Genomic DNA, 12,950 nt, shown 5'->3' with positions numbered 1-12,950 from the left:
ATGGGAGAACTAATTTGTAATACTGCATGCTTTCATTTTCACATGAAACCGAGCTATGAGGAAATGTCTGATTCGCAATTGACGTTTTTTAAATACATCCATACCATTCATGGATCGTCTGACATATCTATCATAAAAATACAATAAACAAAACGTTATGAATTGAAATATACTAAATTGTGTGGCTCAACAAAATCAAATCTGTAAATGCAAAGAGTTATTCTTAGATATTGAAAAGTCGGAATCGCGATGACATTTTTCAGATTAATGTGCTTTTATAGTGGCAAAATTTCATTCATGATTTGTCAAGAAAACTACATATTTTTAAAACATATTTTCAAAGGTGAAGTCGGTAAACATTTCATGTCAAATTCTAAGTTCAAGGATCGGACATATGAATGCTTAGTTGAGGGATGTTCGATTCAACATTTTCTTATTATTGAGCATGAATTGCTAACGATACAAAGTGAAGAATGAGATAATACAATAAGTGAAGGTAACGATTTTGATTGATGATCCTTGCGGACAAATTTGATGTCAGCTGCCTAAATCATTTAACAGACTGCTTGAGGTTGGTTTGGAAAATAAGCATAATACCAATACATCAAATTATACCGATTGGCTGATGAGCCAAACGTTGGATCGCCTTGGCTAAACCCTGCTGAACACCAGTACAGAAAGTTATGAAATATACCCTTGTGTAACGTGATGCAAAGTACGAAACGGACTATTTATTACTTCCCAATGTCTTCATCCTCGCCCGTCAAACTGTCAGCGTATTGGTTGTGAATACATACAGGTAAATTTAAAGAAAACCCTTATTTTGAATATCACCAGACTAACGCCGTGTAATTTGCAAAGCTTGTTGTAAAGTTGCCCTCCCCTCATTGTTGTATTTTGATAACAGAAGTCAACAAATGACAACATAAATTATACGTAAAATTAAGTAATCCTTGTAAAAGGAATTAGGAACGAAGATGTGTCCGAATGAAAAAATCTAAAAATTCGGCATCTAGATGGTTTATAAGCAAATTTGGTACAGATTGTCATTTCTTGACATCCAATTTTTATAAACTTGGTACTACTGCCACGTTTATGGCAAGGTATCAAGGCTGTGGATTAAGAAAAGAGAAAAATATATGGATATGGGTACAAAAGTTTTTATTCCATGATAATTCTGGGCAAAATTTCTACTGTCGGAAAAATTAAATTGTCTGTTGTTTTCAATTAACTGGAATAAAACGCCATTCTTAATCCATCGTTCGGTTGACGAACTGGTTTACTGTGACGGATGTTGAATCTGAAAAAATTGTTTGATTTCAGATGCCATGCTCAGTGTTTCGTATACCTTCACCTTGATCAAGTCTGTAAACTTACGTTGAAAGATGTGAACGGTTTTTTTTTTCTTCACTCAACCGGTTTTGTACTCGAATGTAGCATACTGTGCAGGCTTTCGTACGAATCCTGGAAAGTAAGAAATTTTCAAGATTTCACAGAGTGTAATGATGAACAGTATTTCGTCTCGTTAAGTACTTGTTTGTCTCGAAAAAAATTCAAACATCAATTATACCGGGCGACGGGTCGGTGTCGATTCGCGCGCAGTATTTGGATTGGATCCCGAAGTGCATTGCGACATGGTTGCGCGTGCGCAGTGGTAAAAAACAAAAATGTCGGCAGTTGGCAGCCGCCGTTTCTAGCCGAGAAGAGACCGACAGGAGATCTGGCTAAAATCGCCGTGCATCCTCGCACGCGAATGCCGCATCACGCGTGCCGAAACCTCCGGCGTTATTGTAAATACTTGTGAATAGTGTATCTAGTTTTAGTTTTACGATAAAGTCAGGGTGAATCGATAAAAGAAACCGTGGAAAATCTTGCCTGTGAGTTTGCGGATTTCCGCGTATAGCGTCTATCCAACGAATCCCGGAACTGTTTTATCCAATCCCGCGATAATTATATCCAGCTAATAATTCACAACCGTGTTTGTTCTACCCCGAAGACCTCGAGGGATACTATAAATAGTGAATATTGTTTGTAAAAGTCAAACTCTCAAAAATCTCTTTGTGTTTTCGTGTTGTCAAAAATTCGTCCGGGCTGCCATTGCTGGTTGGTTGCCTGCTGCCGCTGTACCCCTCCGTGCTTAGAAATGTCATGCCAACCGCGAAAATAATGCTTTTAAATTAAGTCATCCTTATCTCAACTCGTTTATACTCTATTTCGGTGATAATAAGTGTGATTATTCAACGTGTAAAGTGTTTGACAAGGCTATGAAGTGGCTACCCGGAGGCGGGGGCGAACCGGCACCCCCCATGCAGCTGCATCACCCCTCTGCCAACGGCCACATACCCACCGTTCGTACACAAAAACGTTATAAATAATTATTAATTAAGATTCGAATCATTTTACAAACACTTATGCCCCGCCGTCTCGCTACTCCTTCCTCTCGCTCCCTCTTTTCCTCCGTCCAACCCTTCTTAAATTGTAATTCCTGGATGTCAGTAACCTGGTAAATTTTTCATTTTTTTTTCATTCACGTCTGTTTAGACTGTTGTCAATAATATTTTGTACTCTTCAACAATAACGATATGATATTAGAAAAATTATTCTTAAGACAGCATTATTTTCGATATCTATTTCGTTTTTATACTGGCCATTTATTTTTTCTTTCCTATTGTCTAGGAGGCAGAACAATGCGCTCAAATTATGGCAGGTGGCGATGGGGTTCGTATACAATCGGGGCAGATCGCCCAAATGGGTATTGGCAGGGCTCAGGACGACGCGACCGTTGGTTACGTTTTCCAGAGACCAACAGAACAAGACTTCATTCCGCAAACTTCGAGCTATCAAACAAAGCAGCCAGCCAGGGCTTGGGCCCTTGCCGACGATGCCATTATCGATAGTGTGAGAATTAAATTAATTAAATTACTAATTTGAAATTTTTGCTAATGTGATTTTATTATTCAGCTGAAAAAATATGCTCGCTGTGTTTTACTATTTTTTATTACAAATGGTCGAATTACATTTTCGAAATTCTTTTCAGAACCATGACAAGTGGAAATATCCAATGACCAAACTAGGCGTACCTCAACAAAGCCAACCTCAGCAGCTTGGCTTGCAAGCCATGAACAATGTTCATCTACCCTACGAGTTGCACACCATGCAACTGAAGGTTAAGATTGTTTACAGTATACACATATAATATTATTAATGTCATTGTTCAATTCTATTTTTATTGCCTATCAATAACAGCGGCATTTGTCACGCTTTATTATGTTTTTCATCTTTTTATAAAGGTGTTGATTTATTGAAATCAAAATCTATTTATAATTATAGTTTGAATTGGTAGTGGGTTCAGAAGTGTGAAACCACCAGAAATGGGACTGCTATTTGAGGATAAAATATTCAAGATTCCATGATTTAAACTGCATAATATTCCCTGCCTTGCAAAACTTGATAAAAAGTTCGCAAAGTTTCAAAACGTACTTAAAAATTATATTATAATTTGCTCACTCTCAATTTCTTGTCAATTCTTTTGCTTATATTTTACTAACATGTTTCTCATTTTTGTGATAAAGCACATTAAAGAGAGCTCTGTAATAGTGTTAAACATTATGTTTTACCACAAAACAGACATCAACATTAAGTAACATGTGTTCATAATGCAGCCTGTATAAGTTTTAGTTCTGAATCAATGCGAAGCCACGTTTAATATAATCCAAAAAATGTCTGCAAGAGATGGTCGGTAGAAGTAAATAAGCAAGCAGTAATTCAGAGATGAGGTCGAGAAAAATTTCAACACGACGTAAATAAAATTTGATAGGTAGTTTCTAAAGAAATATCTGAACAAGTATTTTTTCTCCGGGCAGCAAAGTTTCCATTAGTTAGCAAGTTGGCTAGTTGACTAACAAAAATTTTGAAATATAATTCATAAGTTTCGTTTTTGGAGAATACAACGTTTTACCATTTAGACGAAATTTATTCTCCAGAATGGAAATTCATGTGTACTCGAAAAATTCTTTTTGCCTATATTTCCCGCAGAAAACCTTTTGTAGTGTTTAATTAGTGCTTTAGTTGAAGATTGTAGCATTGAACAAATGGCAATATCATTAGCAATGAGAATCGCGAAGAATAGTAATTATTGAATACTATTCATCTCTTTTCACCGAAGTACATTTTTTTCTGTACCTCAAACCACCTTACGCACTCAAAATTCATTTCTTATTATTTTGCCAGATTATTTGTAACATATGCCAGCATTGAATAATGCGCCTGAAGTTCCAATCGACTTGATCGAAAATTCAAGTTAGCACTAATACTATTCTGCTGATGAATGCCTGATGAACAAATGAAACCCTTGCATCTGTATATCGAGAGTACGAAAGAGTTGAATTAAGACAAAATTCTGCATCACTCTACTTGTTTATTATTCAACTCTTTTCGATCAAGTCTGTTCAATCATAACTTCAGGTACATATTGAATAAACGTATTTCAACAGAGATAGAAACCACCATCCGTCGGCATGTTTGATTTTCAACATACAATTCAACTGAAAAATTTTAAAATCTTTGAAATCTAGTTTGAGTGCAAAGTTATGTATTTTTGATTTTTTAGATGTTTTTATTATGCAAATTTTATGTGTAAGATTTGTGGCAAATTGATCGCAATTTACTTGTTGTTGAGACATCTTTGAAGAATTGTTTTTTCACTATTCAACTCCAAATTTAATGAAATAAAAAAACCGTATAGTTGAATTATCTGTGAGAATCTCTAGTACCGGAAGCACCAGTATTCAATGCACTAATGAACAGTAGAAAATTATGAGCCTTTACATTCATTCTCAGACTGAAAGTTATGTTTTTGCCATGTTTTAAATTTTGATTGATCAACTAACTTTCATATTTTAGAATTACGTAATGTTACTGGAAATGAATCTGGGCTGGGGTTTTTTTTTCTATCATTTAATCACATCTAATATTTTTAAGAAATATTTTGGCATACACACTCTGAGAAATATATTTCCTTCTCAGAGATTTTAATTGTGAACATAATTCTACGTACTATTGCTTTTTATGCTCTTCTCTTCTCTCTGTTCCTATTGAGTTAAGTAAGTGCTTTAAGTTTGGAACGTTAACTTAAACAGAAATATCATAACAAGCTTATACCAAACTATGCTTTTTTTTTTACAATTTGTTGAATTAAATTTCGTTGAAGCAAAGTATTAGTACAAACAAATCATTATAAATAACTTCAAAGAAAGTGAATTCCTAAGAATCACGATTTGGAAATTTTCTTGCAAGATATAATAGCAAGGCTGTTGAAAAAAAAATCGTTTTTCATTTCATGATCTTGTTGATGAATGAAGGTTTACCAAAGAAAAATATACCAAATTTCATTCACAATAATAAGTGTCTGTTAAGTCTCGTACCTAAACTGAGTTTTAACTATTTCTCACATAGGAGAAGTGCCTTTTTTACTTTTCTCAGAGTAAGTGTCGATCTCCACCAAGTAAACTTAATGTTCATGATTTGATTTGGCATTTTTGCAGAGTGGTGGTCCAGGGGCGGAGCATTTGGTGTATCTCAACAATCAAATGGCGCCGCAGCATCAGGTTGCTCTGTTTCATCACCAGCAGCAACAGCAGCAGCAACAGCAGCAGCAACAACAACAACAGCAACAACAACAGCAATTCAGAAATGGCCAGGTAAGTTTTGTCATTTTAAATATTGTATTTCAGGCCGCAACACATATGATGAACATACTTGTTTGTACTTCTGAATTGATACTTGGCATGATAGCCCAAAATATTGAGAACAACTAATGACACTCTGGATGATTCGATTAGAATTAAATTATTAAGGTGGATGATATAACGGAAGGAGTATCGATACTTCAATAAACCCAACTAAAAAAATTTGCGTAGACTAGTAATGACGAGATAATAATGCTTGATATAAATCACATTCCTCTGTTCTTGGAGTTATTACAAGAAGTAAATAATACTTGGAGAAAGTATTGGAAAACTTTTTCTTAAATCTAATGTTGGGGAAAAGTAAACTCTCTTTTATATTACATTACATTCTCTTTTACATTACTGTTTACTTCTATTACTATTACTGAGTAATTCTTATAAGTGGTGTGATTTTCATAAATAGTTCACTTTTCCTTATATGTGTGTAATTATTAGAATCGTGTACATTACAGTTTTATAACAACCGCGTTCACTGCTATCACAGAGAATCGAAACGATTGCACATAAGTTGCATGTTTATACTTTTGGTAGATTTGAGTTTTTCTATTCTTATTAATTATCGTTTACTTTTATGGACCTCAAAATTTTTTGTTTACATCACATTTGGCATTGTTGTATAACTGCATACGTACCTATGTGTGCTTTTACATGAGAAACGTTTTCCAACCCACTAATAACGTTATTTTTTCTTGTCTATACGGGGGATTTTATAAGTAAGGTTCAAATTTGCAAACTAAAGTTAATGTGTGAGCATTTTCAGGAAAAATCTCTATTTTGTGAGTCTAGGATTGTCTAAAATTCAGGGAATTACCCTGACCAAAGGAAATATACTTACATTTTGCGAACTTACTCGATGCTCCCGATATAAATAGTTCTTCTTACATTGAGTAATTACGCTCTTCAAACACTTGCAGAATAGAACTGTGCAAAAAGTAGTTGGAAATTTTCTATTTCACGTTTCGTTTATTCTCTGACTATAGATGTGTTTACACCTACCGTTCGTAAGTCTCATTCAATAAATCTCGTATAGTAATTGCTTAGTTATGCGTACGTCGATGATGAATAATATACATTTAACATGTGATGATAATTGTCGAAGACATTGCCACCCATAAAAATTCATTCAATCTTTCATATCTTTTTCTTTACGTTTCCTCAACGAATCATTCTCAATATGATAATGAAACAAATTAAATTGCGTTCCCGCGTACGTGCGTTGCGTATATTACGTGTCCAGAAATACCCACGCTTGAAGAACCCACATCTTTTATAAATCGCCCACAAATGTATCTCTTCTGGGTGAACCGTAATGTTTTCTCTTTTTTTTTATTACTGTTCTTGTTGTTATTTTTTCTTATTGTAATTCGCTATTTTCTCTCTCTCTCTCTCTCTCTCTCTCGCTCTTTCTGCATGTGACATCACGTTGTATAATAACGCGCGTCAGGCGCTGCACGTATAATCGCGAGCAATTATTCATTTCATGATGCTTGAGAAAACGCGGGCTGTCGTGTTTCATATACCTGCGTATGTACTTACGCATATTAAAAGAATTTGTTTGTCTCAACAGCAAGTAGGCAGTTACTAACAATTCTGAGATTAGGAACTTTTCCATTCATCATGTTCACCAAGAATTGGTCAAAGCTGCATAATTTTTTCCACAAGGTGAAACACAACAAAACTAAAGTATACGTTTTATTCTAGAAAATTGGATTCAATTTTAATAAAACTGTACCTTTTGAAGTATTGAGAATACTGAAGTCACAAGCCTCAATTTTGAAAATCTCGGCCTGATTGTATTTTATTTGTTCAATCGTCGTAAACTATAGCTCAATTTATTAATCGGGATTTGATTCTGAATAAATACATAGTCTTCAATACATTTTTCATCGAGCTCTTGAGTTAATTGACCAAACATGGTGTCTCAAGTCAATAGACGTTTTAAACAATAAACCTGCTTTTTTTTTGCTACATGTAAACATTAAAAATCTATATCAAGTAACTAAATCCCCGAGAATGGTTTACCAATAGAGTGGGGACTAAACTTTGTGGAGCTTAAGGTCTGTTTCTGCAGTTTTACTTTGCACCGCTTATAGGATGTCGTGGTAATAAAATTTATATTGATAAACTTCGGTTGTGTTTTCTAACAAATAAAAATGTCATCGTCATTTACTGAATTCATACAATTGAAAAAAATTTGTCAAATGGTCCCAACTGACTTTCTTTAATTGAGTATAATAACATTAGTTTATAGTATAAAATAGTTTATAATATATTAGTATAATAACTTCTGAAGGTGTGATAAACCATTTGTTATATATACGTAATTGTTTCCGACCATTTTGATCGGTTTTGGTGTCACTTAGCGCGGTAAGCGAAATGTAATCGCAGCCTAAGGGCGGGTTTTCGGCAAACGATGCCGTCTGCGATGACTCCGGAACGTAGAAAGGCGAAAGCCATCGAAGAAAAGAAAAAGAATTAACTCCATGGGCGTTTGCAAGGCTTCGTGCCGTTTTGGGGTTCCTGCCAATCGATGTCAAGGCCATAATTTGACCATTGGGCAAGCTAAAACCGGGCTCGAGGCAGTGACCTTCACTCTACGGGAGTGCAAAATCCCGACTGAAGATTGGGTTTATACTTTTATTTTATCCCCTCATACTTATTACCACATAAGCGTACCGCTTTTGCTCGGAACTGCACATGTTTACTCTAAATTTAATTATCACCGTAGTAATGCTACGAAAACGACGAAGTTTTATCCTAGAAGTTATTGCGATTAAGCGACGATCGCATCGGTGAAGACCAAAAAAACTCTGACTTCTGTTTTCCACATGCTGCAAACATCATTAAGGTGTTTACCGAAGGAGATACGGTAGTCATTCTTTACCGACCGAGTAAAATGTCACTTATTTTGTCTATTACCAGAGTCTATAACGCATTGTTGACATCAGGATACCACAGATAACTTAATTCTACAAGCAACTCCTGACAAAAATGTTTTAAGAGTTTTCTGTTTCATGTTGGAATAGCGTCAGAAAAGTTATTCCTTCAATTGGTGATAATTCCATTTAAGGAATACGTTTTCTGCCATTATTATTGTGTAAATATTGCATGCAGAATTGCACTAGCTATGATTTTTACGGGTCATCACGGATAGGTTTTGATAATAGATAAAATACATAAACGACATTTAACTTGATAATAATATAACATTTATCATTTGAACTTAAATTTAGAACGTTGACGAGCAAAAGAATGTTGATGACGGATAAAGATCGATTATCATTGAAAAAAATTTGGTTGATTGTGCGACAAATATGGGTAGGAAGTGAACGGGTTGAGAAATGGTGCTAAAAAACTAAATATTATATTTTAATCTTATTGTTATGTTGTTATGATGCTGGGATGCGATAAAATGTTAAGTTTTTGTATACGTGAACAATCGCTATGCCGATCAAACTTTGACGAACCACTTGAATTTCGAGTATTAATAATGATCTTACGTAGATTTATTATTAGAAAAGGTGCGAAATTCGTATCCTAAAAGTAGTTCTATTACGCCGTGAAAAATCCAACCTGTGCGAATATAGCCGCGGTTCGTAGTACACACGCACATTCGCCATTTCTATAAAAAGCTAATGAACGAATTGAATTTAGAATATCAACATCGACTAAAAATATACTTATTATTAAAAGAAAAGCAATACAACATAGATGTATAGTAATAATAATAACGTAATAAATTGTAGAAAGAATTCTAAGTTTGTATCATACGAGTTATTCTCATGTCACGAAAAATAAGCCGGTGTGAACGCAGCTACGGTTCAACATACAGGCGCATTTGCTATACCGATAAAATTGTACAACGAATGATCGTTCGAATTGAAATTTAAAGTATTGGACGATTAGAGGTAAATTGTGAATTAATTGAATTGAGTTAAAAAGCGAAATCGTATCGAGTATCGACGACACGAATAGAGCTGCGTGTATAATTATATATACCGATGTAAACGAGCAGATGAGGTAGGCAGAGTCAAGCGAAGGTGCGAGAAAAAGCCGGAGCTGTGTGTGAAATATTAACGCGAGCGCGGCGGATTGGGTTTTTGGTTGACGGAAGCGCCGTTTGGCGTCGCTGCTGCGGAGCGTCGTTCTTTGTTTCGCAAAGCAGTCTCCGAGTCTCGAGAGTCTCGAGCGGGGCAGGCCGGCAAGGTGAATTCGAGGATTCGACGCTAAAGGGTTTTAGCGCGATATGTAACCGGTCGCGATGTTCAAACTGTTATGAACAGCGAGGTAGAAGGTGACCGCGAGTGATCGTGTAAAAAGTTGGCTGTATATTAGTGTAAAAAGTGTTTAAAATTAAGGTTCTGTGCTGCCCGTGGTCGGTCGGTCGGTTGTGCCGCTCTGCGTGTGTTGCCCTCGGTAAGTTGTGTGTTTGACAGACGCTTCGGGAACGGAGAGAGAGATACACGGCAGGCGAACGCCGGAGCGAGAGAGGCGGGGAAACGAAAAATACGCTGACGGCTCGACGCCGCGCCGTTGCTGCTGCTGCTGCTGCTGCTGCTGCTGCTGCTGCTGCTGCTGCTGATCGAGTTGACGCAACCTAGCCAGCCTCGTGTTCATCGCCGCCTGTAGCGATACAGGAAAGAAGAAGAAGGAGAAGGAGAAGGAGGAGAAGAGACAGAAGAGACAGAATCGAATTTTGCCTCCTTTGCCAAAGGAAGGATTCGAACAAACAAACGAACAGCGCCGCTTCGCGTTGGTCAGCGAATCAACAACAACAGCAGCGACGAGGAGTCTCGCCGCCGCTTCGCGAACGTATAACATAGAAAAACGGTGGAGAGTTTCGGTGTCGGTTACGGCCTGCAGGGCGCGAACAACACAGGCGACTGGATGAAGCCACCGGGGGACCTTTTTCTCTACTGTGACATGAAAGATCTGGGCGCCGCCGACATGGTACCTATCCAAACGCCGATGAACCTTTTTTTTTTCTATCTTTCCTTCTTTTTTCTTTTTTTTGTTCTTGTTTATTCATTACCACCATACTTTTTTACCGGCAAATGAAAATATCCCTCAAATTGCACACCATCGATCGAACGAATCGTGCGCCGCGCCGGTTTGCCGACTGCGCGGCTGACGAGACGAGAGCCGTTCGAGTTTGCCTCGTTCTTTCGGAGCGAAGCATCAATGAATCATCTTCGTCTTTATAGCCCGTGTGGGTCATGTTTGTTTCGCTGAAACGAATTCCTTGAAACTATTCGAACACCTTTTTCCCAGTTGCCACTTCGCCGGTCGATGTCGCAACCGGCTCATTGTGATATACATATACCCACTTATTTACACCCGGAACGCGCGGGCTTGCCTATCGATTTCACGAAAAACACAAATTATAATATATATCAAGCAAGCAACGAAGACTAGATTTCGATACAGTTCTCTTTCCTCTAGAAATTGACACGACTTGGATTCATAGAGGCTGATCATAATTATTCTTCTGTTGCGTTGATCTGGTCTTTCTAACTAACTTGCAAAATGTGTATCACATCTAGATTCTATAATAGACTTTCTATTACGCGTCTGACGACACGTTTAAATAGTGCACAGAGCATATGTATTACAGAGTATACGTATTGCGTATGTGGGTATACCTGATATCGGCGTAGGGGTATCAATTGACAATACGCAATGACACGTATTATTCCCGCACGTATGCTCCTGGGATAAATTTATTACCATTATTATTGTTGTTATTGTTATTATGACATATCCGTGTATATATATAAGGTTCACCAATTGAACACTCGCCGAACGTGCATTGATTTTCTCTTAACTCTTCTCGAGTTTCGTTTCGTATCGTGTCTTGTGTATTCCGTGTGGGGAGGGGGGGGGGGGGCAAACCTCAAAATTCCAAGCACGTGCTTTGATAAAAATCATGATAACAATGCATTAATTACAACGATATATTAATGCCGAAGTAAATCTCGTATCCGTAGCGCACAATCGATGTATAATTCTTGCTGTACAAGAGTCAGACGTGTTTGCAAATGGATTCCTCCTCCCTTTTGCACGTTCCAATAGGAACGAAGCTTTCATTCACAATTAGGTATATATACAGTCGCACAGAGGCGGACGCACTACAGGCAGATGCGATGCAGGGGCGAAAGAGTTCGCTGTTTACATTCGACGCAGTGTTCACACGAATCTATCCGGGGGATGATTTTTAGTTTTTACCTTTTTTAATTTTTTGCTCGCACTGAAGCGGTTCCTCTTATTTCGACTCGTATCGCGGGTCTATGGACGGAAAATTCAAGAGGTGGCAATTTAGGTTCAACGAGATGAACTTAATTAAATAATTATCCTCGATTAACTGAGAGAAGATGAAAAAATGTGTCACTTCGTTCGAAGCAGAAGAACCCAGTTATTGTGATAACTCTGACGGGGTTACGTGGTTGAAGCTATTTTTAAAAATTAGAAAAACATGTTGATTAGAGGATTTAAATCATATGAGATTTATTTTTTTCCCAATTGTATTTTACAAAAATTGTCCAACGGAGATTTTCTCTTTGCATAATTTCTCAAAATTGCATAATTATAAGATCTCTCAAAATTGTTGACACGGGACTCTTGTTCTCACATCTAAATTCGCATTTTGTTTTTTACTCGCAATTGACTGGCTAAAAAGACATTTTTTCCATTATACCAAACCCAACCTATTTCTGTCGCATCATTTAAGAGATGATCGGACTAAAAGATTGAACATTACATAGAAATCGGTACTTTTTATTAATGTTGTTAAGAAATCTTCTTGCAGTGCGTGCAACAAGTTTGTCTCAAGATTTAGCGAGCATATCGCAACGGTTGGCAGCCCTGCGAATTCCCTGTTATCCGTGTCCTTCCAAATAGAAAGAGTCACTTTTACGGATCGAGAATCGAGGATCGGAGGACGGTGCGCGAAACATTTTTTGCCGTAATGAGAACGAAATGTTCTTCACCACCGATAGAGATTGACGATGTATCATTTTTCCCACGAATTGTCTCTTTCATTCCTCCGGACCACGCAGCCAAGCGATTGAAAAACAAACATCGCCGCGCCGCGTGTCTTGGTCAAAAGTGTAAAACCCGACGACCGATGGTCTTGACCTTGTATACCTGCCACAAACCGGATACGCCAAGTCCGTTCTATCTTTCTACCGTCGAGAGACTTCCTTG

The 12,950-nt window shown here is 37.2% G+C and overlaps 1 protein-coding gene across 4 annotated transcripts in view; it reads left to right on the top strand.

Annotated features, from left to right (window-relative positions):
• Positions 1 to 1,682: 1,682 nt before the first annotated feature.
• The window catches only part of LOC124409643 (maternal protein pumilio-like), a 99,748-nt gene continuing 88,480 nt past the window's right edge, over positions 1,683 to 12,950 (top strand). For 3 of the 4 annotated variants that reach the window (XM_046887395.1, XM_046887396.1, XM_046887394.1), the window contains exons 1-4: positions 1,683 to 2,348; positions 2,677 to 2,898; positions 3,038 to 3,166; positions 5,544 to 5,699. In XM_046887395.1, coding sequence (XP_046743351.1) covers positions 2,265 to 2,348; positions 2,677 to 2,898; positions 3,038 to 3,166; positions 5,544 to 5,699 — 591 coding nt within the window. In that variant the 5' untranslated portion in view covers positions 1,683 to 2,264. Of the gene's footprint in view, positions 2,349 to 2,676; positions 2,899 to 3,037; positions 3,167 to 5,543; positions 5,700 to 10,320; positions 10,698 to 12,950 lie in introns of those variants that run through there. The other variant, XM_046887397.1, reaches the window with a different exon arrangement.

Source organism: Diprion similis, chromosome 8 (assembly GCF_021155765.1).
Source record: "Diprion similis isolate iyDipSimi1 chromosome 8, iyDipSimi1.1, whole genome shotgun sequence".
NCBI lineage: Eukaryota > Metazoa > Arthropoda > Insecta > Hymenoptera > Diprionidae > Diprion > Diprion similis.
Note: the sequence above shows the minus strand (reverse complement) of the source record. Positions and strands in the feature narration are given on the sequence as shown.